Raw genomic sequence first — 16,457 nt, forward strand, 5'->3', positions numbered from 1 at the left:
ATGTAATTTTCTTCATTTAGAGCAGCCTTTCATAATCTGTGGCACCAAACCACCTTCACTTATCACCTTCATTATGTGGCAAAAAAAGTAAATAGTTTAATATTACTACAAAAATAAACTTAATATTCCTTCATAGTGCCAAGGAAATTATTCACTGTGACTTTAAAGTCATGATTTTAGAGTGGTAAGATGACACACATGGCTGAAATAAAATTCTTGTTTTCTGCTTGTAACAAAATGTGTTTTGTTCACTTGGTCTTTTGTATGCACAGAGTACTTTTTGAATAATGAATGTTTTGTTTGTCTTACAGCATTGACAAGGTTCCAAAAGTCACATCCCCAGTACTAGTGATACACGGTACAGAAGACGAAGTCATAGACTTTTCACATGGCCTTGCTATTTACGAAAGATGTCCGCGAGCAGTTGAACCTTTATGGGTTGATGTATGTATTCTCAGTACTACTGGTTTTATGTAGTCTTATCATATATTTATCTGAAATTGTTACACAAAGATCTATTAATTACTCTCAAAAATTCTTTCCCTACACCACATTAAGTGCATCTGCATGTACAGGCCATAAAAATTTTAAGAGTTGCAAAATGGTTCCTGAATGTTTTAACAAAACAAAAAAATGTTAATTGACATTTAAATGACGCGTGTGTGTGTGTGTGTGTGTGTGTGTGTGTGTGTGTGTGTGTGTGTGTGTGTGTGTCAGTCAGTCAGTCAGTCAGTCACACATTCACCTGTAAAATATTCAGCTATAATTTTGACTTGAAATTGTAATTGTTTATAATTTATTAAATTTTTTATGAATACGGATTTGAGTGACCTTTTTAGCTAGAAATATCGTTACATTTACCATGAAGTTTTTGAAAATTAAAATTCATTTTTTATATATTAAGACAGTAATTCAATTTAGTTAGAAAGATTTGGTATTCAGATATTGACTTAGTACCAAATATGTTTCTAGGCACTGTGCATTATAGTAAATCAAATGGTGATTCTTCATTTTAGCTTCTGTCAAGAAACAACGGAGTAGGAGTACTGACAAATTAAAATTTGTTTCGCATGCAGTTTTTCTGACACTTCAAGAGGCTTGGCTATACTATACCTTCCAATTCTTCTCCAGTTCTTGCAATGTCTTATAGTTTAAACTACTCCTTATATGCTTATTTCTTCAATATTATAATTCCTTTAATGTCTGAGAAATATGTCCAGGTAGGCAGTGAAGAAAAGTTTGTAGTATTGTATTTTTTCAAGAAGGGTGCATCACAGAACGTACCTCGTCCCCCACAGGGGCTCGCCACTCTTTGATGGGTTCTTGCTTGGCTACCAAAGGGTCCCAGTCTTTGCAGCATTATCTCCCTTCCATGCTGTATATCTATCCTCTTGCTTGGGGAACATGTCTTGGCTCTTTATGGAAATGTAGTTTGCATTTTCGGTAGTCAGTATCTCCACTGTTCCTTTTTTCTTTCTTTGTTCGCCTTCTCCTGTCTTTCTTCTGCTTTGGCGTTTGAGGTTCCTCTTCTTCTTCTTCCTCCTCCCTGTGCACTCCTGAAGGCCGGCCCTTGTATCTGACATTTAACAGATGACTGGGAAAGCATAGTTCACAGCCCCGGGTCGACAGGTAGGGTTCACACCTACCCCCTGGTAAGGGCCAGGCCTAGGGAGGGGTGATTGCCTGAGCTGCTAGCTACCTTCCCAAATTGCCAGCTGGTTCCTCTGTCAGGTGTTCAGGAGGTGTGACCTGAGGAGTGAACAATCACCTAAGGTGGGTGCGCTCCCTTCTGAAGGGAGTCCCAGTTGGAAGGAGCACACCAGTGGAGACTGTGGCAAACATGGGTGTTTTCTCTAATTGAGCCAATCATCTTCACAGTCAGTGGCTACAAAACGTAAACGGAATGAGGCTAACGATTCGAAGTTCACGTACTGAAGACAGTCAGTCCTTCGCTATGGTAAATCTGTTTATTGTTCAGAAAGGTGTCGATGTAATTGCTGGCCCTGTGAAATCCTGCTCTCCTTTACGCACTGGCACGTTGCTTTTGGAGACTACTTCTGATTCTCAAGCACAACAACTGCTTGCAGCTTCGCTTCTCCATTGCTGTCCGGTTCATGTCGAAGCACATCGAATGCTGAATTGTTTCCATGGTGTTATTTACAGTAGGCTGGAAGAGTGGTTCTTCCATCAGAGATCAAAGCAGTTTATGAAGTTATTACAGTTGGAGCGCATGTTCTGAACCTGATGTGCTGTTACCAGTGTCGTTATTATGACCACACCCTAGAGTCCTGTTGACGTCAACTGCAATGGCAACCATGCTGCCACCTCCTAAAATTGTCCCATGTATCTCATTGAGCGGGCTGTCCAGGAGATCCAGGTGAAAGTGCCTTACCCAGTCGCTCCCAAGTTGTCGGCTAGCTGGAAATCCTGTGTTCTACCATCTGGCACCTGCAGTACTGTTCCTGCTACATCTCACTCCATGAAGGATATGACCATGCAAGCATGAGTCCTCAAATTTAGCACCACGGTTGGGAAATTGCCCAATGTCATGACAGTGTCCCCATTGCCGATTCCACCTGCGCAACAAACCATCAAACTCTCGCCTCACAAGGCGAAGTCACCAGCTACACAACCGGCAGTCCGAAAGGACTACTCCTGTGAAGACTTCCTATGTCCCTCCAGTCGACCAATACCCGAGTCGTCTTCTGCTAACTGGAAAGGCTCGAAGAAGTCAAACAAAGGCAAAAAGTCTTCTGCTTCACTGACTCAAAGATACTGTGTCACCGGTGCACACCACCAACTGTTTTTCTGCCCCGGACTCTGCAGGCTGACAGCAGAACAATGCTGACGCTTCAGTAGACCTCGTGGAGCTAGATCTTCCTGCCTCTGTGCCCTGTAGCAGCAAGTCTTCAAAGGCTGACACTAGGCAGCTGCCAAGGTGACCTCCTTCACTTTTTCGTTGTCATGACTCTCTTCTAATGGAATGTTTGTGGCCTTCAATCCAACAAAGGGGATTTACGGCTGCTCTTAGAATCACAGCGTCCGCTTGTTCTCTGCCTTCAGTAAACAAAATTGCATCCTCATGACTGCTTTGAGCTCTCGCATTTCTTCCCGGTTTGTTTTGACCTTCCCCCCAAGGTCGACACTCTGTCTCTGGGGGGAGTCATGCTGCTCATATGGGGTGACATTCATTGTCAACTCGTCTCCCTGACTACCCACCTTCAAGCTCTTGCAGTTCAACTTTTCCTTCCTCACTTGACCTTTCCCCTTTGTATCGTTTACATTCCTCTGTCATACACTGTCACCAGATCAGACTTTCTCCAGCTTGTTGGGCAGATACCTCACCCCATTTGGCTGCTCTGTGACTTTGATGTGGACCATCCCCTTAAGGGTTCTCCCAGAACCTGTCCGAGAGGCGCCCTCTTGGCTGACGACCTTAATCAACTTAATGTCGCATGCCTTAACGCAGGTACACCCACACTCCTTTCAGACTCCACGCACACATATACACATTTGGAACCATCCGTCAGCACTGCCCAGCTGGCCAATCATCTCGATTGTTACATTCTCTGACACATACTCGAGCGACCATTTCCTGTGTGCTATCCATTTGCTGACTCCTATCCCACCTCTGTGGACACTCATATGGCAGCTTGCTAAGGCCTACTGCACGTTTTATACCTCCCCGGCGACCTTCGACGAACACCGTTTCCCCAGTTGTGATAATGAAGTGGAATACTTTACAGGGTCGTGCAGGGTAGCTGTGCGGTCTGAGGTGTCCTGTCACAGTTTGCGCGGCCAAAAAAAATCTTACAAACGTTATCCTTACTGCTGCAGAACACTCCGTTCCTCACATTACTTCTTTACTAAACTGTGTACTGGTCCCTTGGTGGACTAAGGCATGCCGTACCATATCTCAATTTGCTCCTAGAAACATGCTCTTTGTGTTTTTAACTGTCGTTCTACAATGGGAAACTGCATTCATTATAAACAGTTGCGTGCACAGTGCGATACCCTTCTCTTCTCTGAATTATGAGTGCTACAATGCCATCTTTACTATGAGGGAGCTAGATCATGCTCTCAGTTCATCTCGATCCTCCACCCCAGGGCCACACAGCATGCAGCACGTTTCTCTGGGCAGACACTTTCTGCTTAATATGTACAACTGCATTTGGGTAGGGGGCACGTTTTCCACGCACTAGTGTGAAGCTACTGTTATATCCATACCCAAGCCTGGTAAGGACAAATACCTTCCTTCTAGCTATTGCCCCATTTCTCTGACACGCTGTTTGCAAGGTAATGGAATGTACGATTAATGCTCGGCTGGTATGGTAGCTCGAGTCTTGCAATTTACTAACCACTGCACATTGTTGATTTCGAGCACGGCATTCTGCAGTTGACCATCTCGTTACTTTGTCCACCTGTGTCATGAATGGTTTTCTGTGGAAATCCCACACTTGGCCATGTTTTTCAATTTGGAGAAAGCCTAAGCCACCTGCTGGAGGACTGGTACCCATAATGTACTCCCTACACGTTAGGCTTCCGTGGCTGCCTGCTCTGTTTCCTTCAAGAATTTTTAAAGACAAGAGTTTTCAAAGTACTTGTGGGTTCTGCCTTGTCGGACACCTTTATCCAAGAAAATGGTGTACCTCAGGGTTCTGTCTTGGAGTGTTGTCCTCCTTGCTACCACCATTAACCCTATAATAGCCTCTCTCCTGCTGGACATCTCCATCTCCCTTTTCGTTGACGATTTTGCCATGTGTTGCTTTTCTCCAAGGATGTCTCATTGAGCAGCATCTTCTGCGATGTTGCGATCATCTTTACTTATGGAGCATCAACAATAGCTTTTGTTTTTCCATTGACAAAAACATTTTTTATGAATTTCTTGTGGCGTAATTAGTTTCTCCCACCATCTTTACATGCCGTGCCTGTTGCTCTTCTGTTCATTGAAACAAAAAAAATCCTGGGGCTCATGCTCAACAGGAAACTCTATTTGTCCTCCCATGTGTCTTACTTGGCAGCCCGCTGTATGCAGTCCCTCAATGACCTGTGTGTCCTCAATGGTACTTCTTGAGGTGAAGATTGAACCACCCTCCTCCATTTGTAGTGGTCCATTGTCTGGTTGATACTAGACTATGGGTGTCTTGTTTATGCATCTGCACATCTGTGCCCTAAGGGACTCAGCATTGTTTTGCTGGGTACGGGCTTGGTGACCCCAGTATTCTTGAGCTGGGGACTGGTAAGTGCCGCCAATCTGGTCACCATAAGCTCTCGGCATGCTTCAGCGACCAATGCATGGCAGTGGAATGTTGTGTGTCTCACGGAACGGGGATCTTGACTAGACTGCCCGGATCGTGAGGATGGGATAAACTGCTATAAAAATCCCTCAATCTCGAGGTGTGCTGCACGCTGAGGGGATGTGTGGCTGTTGTAGTGGAACAGTTGTTAGCGGGCAACCTCTGGGAAACCTGTCGCATCTCAGTTGTATAAGGCTTACTCCGGCACGTGTGCTCTGTCTGAGAGGACCCTTATTTTCCTAGCTGCTCGTTGGACCAATCCTTGAAATCATCATCTCCTCCCAGCAGGAAGGGTGTACCGCCTGAGAGTATTCACACCCATTCATCCAAAAGAATGTGAGAGGTTAGTTCCCCTGATACTAAGAATACTTTGCACTGCAGTAACGGGGCTTATGGAGTCGTGAATAATAAAATGTTTCTGGTGATAAAGAGGAAGGAGGGGACACTGGAAAAAGTGTCCTCCTTCTATATCCATAAGGATTTGGAAGGTCTTGCTGGAACATTAAAATCTATAAAACAATTGTGTAATTGCTCGTTGTTGGTCAAAACTAACTGACAAAGCAGGCAGACCTTATGAATTTGCAGAAACTGGGTACTATATCATTATTGAGATGTACTATATCATTATTGAGATGCACACCTCTCTTAACTCCAGTAAGGAGATATCATGGACATGTACATAGCAGAGCTGAAGCAAGAATGGGCATCCCAGGGAATAGTCGATATGGAGCAACAGACGCGCAAGAATCATGGAGTAACTGTAAAGACTACCACTTTCATTGTCACATTCAATTCTCCGACACCGCCTGAACATCTTTGGCAGGGTTCGTTCGACTTAATGTTCGACCCAACATTCCAAACCCTGTGTGGTGCTAGAAATTCCAGCATTTCGGCTGTACAGCCATGAGTTGTGGAGATGAAGCAATCTGCTGGAACTGTGGAAAAGCCGCTCATGATGCTGGGACTGAGTGCCCGTCTCCAGTGATCTGCGTGAACTGCTCAGGGTACCACCCAGTCTGGAGCCGAGACTGCCCTGTTTTTGCTGAAAGAAGCATAATACTGGAGATAAGTGACCAAGCAGATCCCCTATGCTGAAGACGAAAAAGAGAATAAGGCGACCAAACCCCGTCTTTACCATCTCGTATTCTTCCGTGGTGCAGAAACCTGTTCCCAAGGCGGACACTTCGATACACGATGCCTAGTGTGCATGTATCCAGTGTGAGCACCTGTAGTTGTACGTATACATGACAATGGAAAAAGAGTAAAAACAAAGCCATCCAGGCAGCTGTACCAAGAAAGACCAACAGCAGTTCCACAGTGAGCATCCAGAAGTTGCAAGATAAGCAGAGTGCCTCTCAACACCCCCTTTCCCCCGCATCATCGAAGGGACAGGGTGCAGGGAAAGGCTCATGACGTTCAGGTTAAAAGGTGTCCCGAGCACTGTCAGATGTCATTCTTTCCCGTCTGACTGATGAGGAGGCTATCATTGGGTTAGATGCCTTGGTTCGAGGCATCCCTTCAACTCCCCCTTGCCCTTAAAGTGCTTCACCTCTCCTGTGCAAAGATAGGGGTAAATTAAAACTGCACCAATGACTTGGCTTCCATACTACAGTGGAAGTTTAATGGGTTCAGGACTCATGTGGAGGAACTGAAACTCCTCGCACAGGCACGTCCCTTGTGCTTTTGTTTACAAGAAATACCTTTGAAAAATATAGATGTCCCTGTGCTACAGGGATATATGGTATACCGCAAGGATGATCTATCAGGGGGAAAGGGCCAAGGGAGGTGTCACAATGTTTCTCTCTAATGCGCACCGTTCTTCTGCTCTCCCCTTGGCTACTGACGTGCTAGCACTTGCAGTTCAAATTCGTGTGTGTTGCAGGATCACTGTTTGCTCAGTCTGTTTACTTCCAAAAGATTCACTAGACTCTGAGGCTCTTGTGGATCTTATCGCGCAACTCCCAGGACCATTCCTCATCCTAGGAGGTTTCAGTGCCCATCGTGTTCGTGGGGCTCGACCAATACTTGCCCTCGGGGTTGGATTTTGGAGAGCCTCATGACATCTCACGAGCTGTGCATCCTCAACATGGGTACTCGCACACATTTCTGTACTGGATCATTCTCAGCCATCAACCTCTCTTTCTGTTCTCCCGCCCTCGCTGACTCTGTTCAGTGAGAGATCATGACAATCTTCACTCCAGTGACCACTTCCCAATCCGCCTTCACCTACTAAATGTCTCACCATCTGAAGTTAAGCCCTCAAAATGGATAGTCAGGAGGGCTAACTGGACGTGTTTCACCCAGCTGGCTGTGTTTGCACACTGCGACAGTGTCAAAGGATGAGTGGACTACATCAAAAGAGTGATACATTGTGCAGCTGACCTCTCCATCCCACAGTTCCCCTCTGGTCTTCTTAGGAGGCGACTAGTACCGTGGTGGACAGATGAGTGCTGTTCCATAATCCGGGAAAGGCGTGTGGCTCTTCCGACATTTTAAATGCTGACTGACAGCAGACAAATTTAGGGCCTTTCAAGTCACGGGGTCCAAGGCTCAATGCGTCATTAGAGAGAGAAAGAAAAGGTCATGGCAAGCATTCCTGGACTCCATCAGTTGTTCACTTCTTCCATAAAAGTATGGGAAGCCATCTGCAGGATTTCCAGTAAATGCAACCATTTACCGATAGCAGCAGTGCTGAAACAGGGGTGCCATCAAACAACATCCAGAACATTACTCGGATGCTGGCCAAACATTTTGCGCAAACTACTACTGCCAATGCAAGTCAGGATTCAGATTTTGTCAATGTCATGCAACTGTAGAAGGGGGAAAGTTGGACTTCAGGTCCAACAGTTCTGAGGCCTACAACTCCCCTTTCTCTCTGTGGGAGCTCGAATCGGCACTGAGGTCGGTGACACTGCACCCGATCATGACCAAATCTTGTACTACATACATCGACATTTGCCAGTGCCATCAAAGGAAACCCTCCTCAAATGTTTTAATCTAATATGGCAGATAGGAAACTTTCGCAACTCGTGGAAAGAGGAAATTCTGATCCCTCTCCTCAAACCAGGAAACGACTGCACATATCCCAGTAGTTATCGGAGTATTGCCTTAACGAGCTATGTAGGAAAGACCCTGGAGCGAATGGTTAACCATTATCTGGTCTACTTGTTAAAGACCAGGCAACTCCTTGGCTGCTCTCAGTGTGGATTCTGAAGATTTCTGTCCACTGTTGACAGTCTGACCTTCCTAGAGACAGCTGTTATGCAGGCTTGCCAAAGCAAGATTGTAAAGGGCGCTCAGAGAATGAGCAGATGAGAAATCTTAACACCGGAAGAACGTCTCATCTGCTCCAGTGCTCACAAGATCACATATAATTGTGCGCCGAAGATGCTAAATTCCGGAGGCAGTTTGACCTTTAGGACATGATCCGGGAAAATGACAGAGCAACTAACAAAGTCACCCTAGTTAGATCCATCTGTAAAAACAACTATGGTCGCAGTACCCACATAAAAATCAGAGAACATCGCATTAAAAAAGGAAGCAGGAGTGCTATATCGCTTGTACCACACCAAATCTAAAATCACTCTGGGTCACTCCAGTAACCAGAACGGCAGACGGTTAAAACCGTTTGGGGTTGTATGGGCTCCACACCTAGCAGCTCTAGCACACGCTGCACGCAGATCCCAAATGGCATCGCAGCTTGTAGACAGCATCACTGTATCGACATATTCTTCAATATAAGTAAGGCATACAATACTACTTGGAGACACTGTATTCTCACACAACTTCATCAATGGGGTTTTCATGGCCACCCCCTCATCTTCATCCAGTGTTACCAGTCTCCGCAGTTTTTTAGGACCTGATTTGGTGACGTGCTGTCTGATCAATTTGAGCTGGAGAAAAGTGTTCCTCAAGGCAGTGTTTTAAGTGATACCCTGTTTGCCGTAGCCATCAACAGTATCACATCTATAGTAAGGAGTCCTGTACAGTGCTCCTTATTTGTAGATGACTTTGCTGTTTTCTGTTCCTCCTCCAGTGTTGCAATGGCGAGCCGTCAGTTCCATCTGTGCGGAGGTTAGAGGAGTGGGCTGCAAAGATGGGTTTCTATGGGTTTCTAGTTTTCTTCAGATAAGTGTGTGTGTGCGTGTGTGTGTGTGTGTGTGTGTGTGTGTGTGTGTGTGTGTGTGTTCATTTTAATCGTTCTTGTTGTCTTTTTTAATTTGCCTGTCTTGAATATGGGGGACACCATCCTACATTTTAGACACACAGAGTGGTTTCTGGGTATCATTTTTTACTTCCAGTTGTCATGGTTACGACACCTGCGAGACCTGAAAGCTAGAACTCTGAAGGCTCTGATCCTGATCAAGAGGCTTAGCCACAGTTCTTTGGGAGTGGACAGGGCACCTCTCCTTCAGTTTTATCGGGCTTTTGTGCGTTGGCGGCTGGACTATGGTTGTGCGGTGTATGGGTCAGCAAAGCCTACTTACTTTCGGATCATTGACACTGTCTGTCATGAGAAGATTCAGTTGGCCATGGGTGCTTATCAGACCAATCCCATACCAAGCATATGTGCTGAGGTGGGGAACCGCCAATTACCAACCGACACCAGCTCTTCATGGTATGTCGGGCACATAAGTTCCTTGCAACTCCAACTTCACCCACACACCATACTGTTGCTCGTCCACCTGTGGAACGCCTTTTCTTCAACCGTCTACATGCTGCGATGCCATTTGGGATCTGCGTGCAGTGTGTGCTAGAGTTGCTAGGTGTGGAGCCCATACAACCCCAAATCCAGTGTTTTAACCATCTGCCGTCCTGGTTACTGGAGAGACCCAGAGTGATTTTAGATTTGGTGTGGTACAAGAGATATAGCACTCCTGCTTGCATTTTTAATGTGATGTTCTCTGATTTTTTTATGTGAGTACTACAGCCATGTAGTTGCTTTTACGGATGGGTCTAACTAGGGTGACTTTGTTGGTTGCTCTGTCATTTTCCCGGATCATGTCCTCAAGGTCAAACTGCCTCCAGAATTCACCATCTTCGGCACACAATTATATGTGATCTTGTGAGCACTAGAGCAGATGAGACGTTCTTCCGGCGTTAGATTTCTCGTCTGCTCATTCTCTGAGCGCCCTTTACACTCTCCAACGTTTGTACCCAGCAGATACAATAACCCAGAATATTCAGGTTGCCCTCCTCCAACTACGACGACTGGGGAAGGAAGTGTCTTTCTGCTGGGTACCTGGGCACATTGGAATTGCAGGTAATGAAAGGGCAGATCGAGCAGCCAAGGAGGCATGTCGTGATCCTTTAGTATTTCGGTATGCTGTCCCCCTGTATGCTATAACCTTGCTGTTGTGGTACACAGTCATGCGTCGATGGGAAGACGAGTGGCTGCAGTGACCGATAACAAGCTCTGTGTCATCAAGCTCACAACTCTGCTGTGGAGAACTTTCTTCCAGCCACATCAGCGGAACAAGGTCGTTCTTACTTGTCTTTGCATAGGCCACAGCCCTATGACACAGGGATTCTTACTCCAGCAAGAGGACCCTCTAATGTTTGGTGTTTGTGACGTGCAGACCACAGTGTGCCACATTTTATTAGACTGTATTTTATTTGCCAATCAGCGGACTGTGGCAGATTTGCCAGCAGATTTTCTCGTCTAATGTATGTAATGATTAAAAAATGTGGTTAGGGTTTATAAGTTTCATGAATTTTTAACAAGATTTTAGGGGGATGTTCTTAGTGTGACAAAGGGTGGCTGGCTCACCCTAGTTTCTTGTAAGTGGTCAGCCAGTTACATTTCCCGGTACTTTTCTTTTAGTTCGCCTGTGTTTTGTTTTCACTGTGTTTGAACTTCTTGATTATCTCTCTTCCCTCCTAATTGGTTTTAGTGGATGTGAGAGTGTGTGTGATACAGAGTGACTGTGTGGTAATATCGAGTACAAGCGTGTACAACGCTTTTAGTCCATCTCCACATTCATTTGTTTTCGTAAGTGTAAAGGGTGCTGATGACCTCGCCATTGGGCACCTATCAGTTTCTCTCTCTCTCTCTCTCTCTCTCTCTCTCTCTCTCTCTCTCTCTCTCTCTCTCTCATATCTGTCCTTCTTATGCAGTCTCAATACTATCCACAATTGTAGAATACTATCCACTGCTCAGTACTTACAACAGAGCTCTGTGTCCTGTATCAGGTCACGCAGTATATGCGGTGACACAGACTTTCATTTGTGTTGTCTGCTCATACACTCTTGCTCTGTGTGCTGCACACCATCCTTCCCTTAGTGCAATGGGTCCTTGGGAGCTGTCACTTGTTCACTCTTGATGGAGCCACTGTGATGTTTATGTTGGTTCCTGGTCATGATCTGACAGGAAATGAGGCCGCTGACATTGCTCCCAAGGCTGCAGTCCTTGTACCTCAGCCTGCGGCATCACCACTGTTCTTCCCTTTATGGGAACAAGCTCCAGTTTATTAAGCCCCTCCCAGTGGCTTGGGTGACCTCCCTTTGGCACTCTTGCCATGAGGAGATCATTTTAATTATGTTGCATATTGGACATTGTCTCTTTAGCCATTGCCATTTGTCATGCTTCTCCATCACTTTATACACACTGTGTCCAACTTTGGGTTGTCCGCCATTTCCTGATGATGCCCTTTTTTCAACGTCTTAAGTTCCTGCGTGTGTTTCCCATCTGAATTTTGGCTGTTTTAATGAGCAATGTATGGGCTGTTGGCTGTGTTTTACTTTTTATCCGTCATAGAAACATGGAAAAGGACGTTTAATTTTTAGTTCTGGACCTGCATTTCTCTATGGCGTATTTGATAGATATTTTTTAAAGTCCCGGTTTTTAGCTGCATTCTCTTCCGTCAACTGGGATTGACATGTAGTTGTTTTTAATTCCTTGGTCTTAATGTTCTACAGTTTTGACATGGGTGCTTATGCACCCTAAAACAAAACAGAACAAAGCAAACGTACTGCCTAGCATTTACTAGCCACTTTAACAACAGTATGCTAGTATTAAGTTATTTCCTGCCTCCTGATAGCTTTTATCCTGTAATCAAATTGATTGGATGGGAATTTCTCCTCAAAAGTAAAGAGTTTAAAACCCTCATCATGGCCCTCCCCCCTACCTCCCCTGCTTTTAGTAGACTCACTGAGAAACTTAATGCCATTATTGTTTGTCTACATTTTCATAATGGAAGGAGAAATTAAATAAATAAAGTAAATGGCCTACATTAATTTTTAGTCTTCACTTCCTGGTTTGCTCACTACCTAAGCCCTTTTTTTCCAGTATACGAGGCTTTTATAAATGATTCATTTGTCTTTTGAGTTCTATATTTTCCGAAGTATTGCATGTAAAAATGTGATTGATGCACTAACAGAACTGTAAACTCATAGAGCTTGTATTGTACCCAGCAGTTGGCATAAAGAGTGCAGTGCCTTGAGAAAATGGCAAAAAAGCAAGAAGAGTCTTTGTGTGTTGGAATATGCGAGATACTTATCTGTTATTGCGTTTTTTCGGAGAGGTTAACAGCCACAATGTGAGTTCGTGTGGTAATGAACATCCTCATTTGTGGCACAGAAATGGGATTCACCAAAGGTTAATATTTTCTGCACACTTTTACAGATGCATTTCTGACATTGTAGCTACAGTGGGACCTGAAAACACAGCTGTATTGATGTGAGAATGTGACAATATTACTTCATCTCTTGTTTCCAAACATGTCAGTTCACTGCTCTCATTGCCTGTATAGAACCAGCAGCCGACAAATGATCTTTTGTTCCCACCGTACCTTATGGTAAGTATGAACAACATTGCTGCACAAAACACATAAGTATGTCATTGACTCCTTCAGCCCTTCCAAATTCTTCAAAATGTATTCTGTCAGACACACACACACTCACTCACTCACTCACGGTTGGGTCCTACTCAGTCTGGGTTGTGAGTGATGCCTTGTGAAGGTAAGTAAGGGTCTCCAGCCATTCTGTCTGGTGTATTCTTATTTCTCTGACATTTATGAATGTACTGTTTCGAAACTTACTGACATGCAGCTGTTTGCTGGACTAAAACTCAAACCTGCAACCATGCCTTTCCTGGGCAATGTAGCTGCTGGATAGTTCAGTCAGTAAGAGCAGTGCCTACATAAAGCAACGTTCTGAGTTCGCGTCCCAATCCGGACACTATTTAATCTGCTATAATGAGTGGTCATAATAAAAAAAAGTTTTAGTGAATGTAGTTTGATGTTCAGAATCAGCTGTGAAACTTAAAATTATTTCATTGTGACATTTATTGATAATGACTATAACACAAAACTAAACCACTGTACCTGGCATCCTGTATTGTGAAATCGGCCAACAAAGCCTTAGTCCATCATCCTATGTACTGCTGTTCCATGAGAGAAATATGCTGGTGGGAATACTCGCAGTGCTCTTCAATGAATGCACCAAGGCCTATGGGAACATGTTGAGGTTGAGTAAAGTGTGTCTTCAAGGTCAGGTTGCAGCATGAATGAGTTCATTCACAAGGTCCCTTGAATTTCAGCTCACCTGTTCCCGAGAATAGTGTTGTCACACATTGAAAACAGTGTCCACGTGCACCTAACCAGTTAAAATTTTTCCTACTCATGTGCATTAACTTGAATTTTTCTACGTTAAGAGCCAGCTGCCATTCATCACACCAACTAGAAATTTTGTGTAAGTCTTCTTGTATCAATCTACAGTCACTTATCAACACCTTCTTGTCACCACCTACTAGTATTGCATGAGCTGGGTATTTATGCACAACTGACCATGAATTTTTTGAATGACTCTATTACTGTCACAGAGGAGCTGGGTGGTCAATGAAAACATCCAACAGTTAACTTGATTTTGCCTAGACCTGTTATGCATGACCAGATACCTTCACTATCACACTCAGTTTCAACTTTAGTAGAGACAATTTTTTTGTCAACTGCAATGAACACTCCCCCTCTTGTGTTCTCTAATCCGTCTTTCTGATAAACATTCCAAGACTTGCTGAATATCTGAGAGATTTTTACTTTGGATTTTAGCCAGCTCTCAGTCCCAAGAATAATTTGAGGTTGAGAACTTTCCTGGATAGTAGTAAATTTGGGAATTTTGTTACTAATACTTTGACAATTTACTGATAAAATTTTTACAGTTTCTCTGTCTTTATACTGAACATGGTCTGATTTCCCTTCATGTGTATCAACTGGTAAATGTTTCTGAGAGTACCTCAAACTACCACCTAGCCAGAAATCCTCCATGTGCACTCCACAACTACTCTGTTACCCAAATAGCTGCCTTCTTTGTGTAGTGTGCCCGCTGACCTATCAAGGAGAGTCCTACAAATTTCCACCCAATAACGCATGTACAGAAATCTGCAGCCAAGACCATCACACAGACAACGAAGCCCTTGGTTGAAATCCTCCACTCGGCTACAAACCAAACGACCCTGATCAACTCTGGGAATGATGCTGCAAATTGCAAGCTCTGCTTGCATCCTTCCTGTGAAGCCAGTAGTTTTCACCAACTCTGCCAGCCCCCTGTAAGACCTGAGGTTGGCCTCAGCTCAGACTGTGCTGAAGGAACAGCCACCTGTTCACTCACAGGTTGAATAGGCAAGGCCATATGGCCAGCCTCCCTGTAGGTCCTCAGTCTCAAGCGGCGCAAACATGTAACCATTCGCCATTCACCCTGTGGGTCCACTGCCTTGGGTACACTATTTAATGTTCAGATACAGCTTAGCAGTGTCCTGCTTGATACAGTCACACCATTTAAATATGTGGGTGTAATGTTGTGAAGTGATATGAAATGAAACGAGCTTGTGAGGATTGTGGTAGGGAAGGCAAATTGACTTCAGATTATCGGGAGAATTTTAGAGAAGTGTGGTTCATCTTTAAAGGAGACTGCATATAGGAGGCAAGTGTGACCTATTCTTGAGTGCTGCTCAAGTGTGTGGGATCCACATCTGGTTGGATTGAAAGAAGACATTGAAGCAATTCAGAGGCAAGCACTAGATTTGTTACTGATATGCTACTGATATGCTTTGGGAATGCCTGGAGGGAGAGAAGTGGCATTTGAAGCTGACTTCAGAGCCAGCACTCTGTCCGTCTTCCCTAGCCAGCTCTCTGTCCGTCTGCTTCACCCCGCTCTCCCCGCCCGTGTGCCTATCTCTTTTTAGGTCCCTCTCCATGTCAATCTGCTTGTACTCACTCTCTGTGCCCATGTCCTCTTCCCCTCCTCTCTGTCAGTTCTGTCCTTGCCCTCTATCTGTGTCCATGTCTTTATTCCTACTCTATATGTCTGCATGCTGCCCCCCACCCCCCTCCTCCATCCTCTTCACACCATTGCCCCCACCCCAATAGAGGCTGCTTATTTTTACTCCAAAGTACTTCTTTCCGTAAAGTAAGTAGTGTATAACAAGTTTGGTCAAAATCAATCCAAGGGTTTTAGAATGAGCTTTTTACTGAAGGCTTCACAAGAGTATGCACATTTCGGTCAATTTTAAAAAAATTCACACATATTTCACCTGTATCTGTAGCTAATGTAACTTGCAGTTTTGTTTACATGCAGCTCAATCTTTATCATATCATAGCTCTTTAATTATGTGTTGTACAGTGGTATAATTTTGCAGGTACAGCCAGTGGTATATGTAGATACTGTCTGTAAAATGCATTGTGAATAAAGCTAGTAGTAAATAAATAATAAAATGAAATGTCATGCATAATGGGGCAAGTTTTTACGCATCACAGTGTGTACAACATCAAACTTCCTGAACTATCTCACATACTATGATATATTTTTGCAGGTACATTTATGATGTAGGTGAATGCTGTCCACAAAATGTGTCGTGAGTCAAGTTAGTAGTAAAGAAGCAATAAATTAAAATATCAAGCAAGATGTGGCAGTTTTTCACGAATCTCGTAGTGTGTATGGTGTCACATCTCCTGAATTATGAGTCATACGGTGATATAATTTTGTACGTACATTCAGTAATATAGGTGAACACTGTCTGCGAAATGTGTCATGAATGCTGCTAGTAGTAAAGTCATAATAAATTAGAATGTCATGCATGAGTGGCAGTTTCTCATGGGTCTCCAGGTTTATGTCATATCACCTGAACTGTGTGTCATACAATGAAACAATTTTGTAGATACATTT

General features: G+C 44.2%; 1 protein-coding gene across 1 annotated transcript in view; it reads left to right on the plus strand.

The window, feature by feature from the left end:
* The window catches only part of LOC126365972 (alpha/beta hydrolase domain-containing protein 17B), a 64,977-nt gene that overhangs the window by 15,521 nt on the left and 32,999 nt on the right, over positions 1-16,457 (plus strand). Inside the window, exon 2 of the mRNA XM_050008769.1 lies at positions 312-444. Coding sequence (XP_049864726.1) covers positions 312-444 — 133 coding nt within the window. The remainder of the gene's footprint in view (positions 1-311; positions 445-16,457) is intronic.

This window comes from Schistocerca gregaria, chromosome 4 (assembly GCF_023897955.1).
Source record: "Schistocerca gregaria isolate iqSchGreg1 chromosome 4, iqSchGreg1.2, whole genome shotgun sequence".
NCBI lineage: Eukaryota > Metazoa > Arthropoda > Insecta > Orthoptera > Acrididae > Schistocerca > Schistocerca gregaria.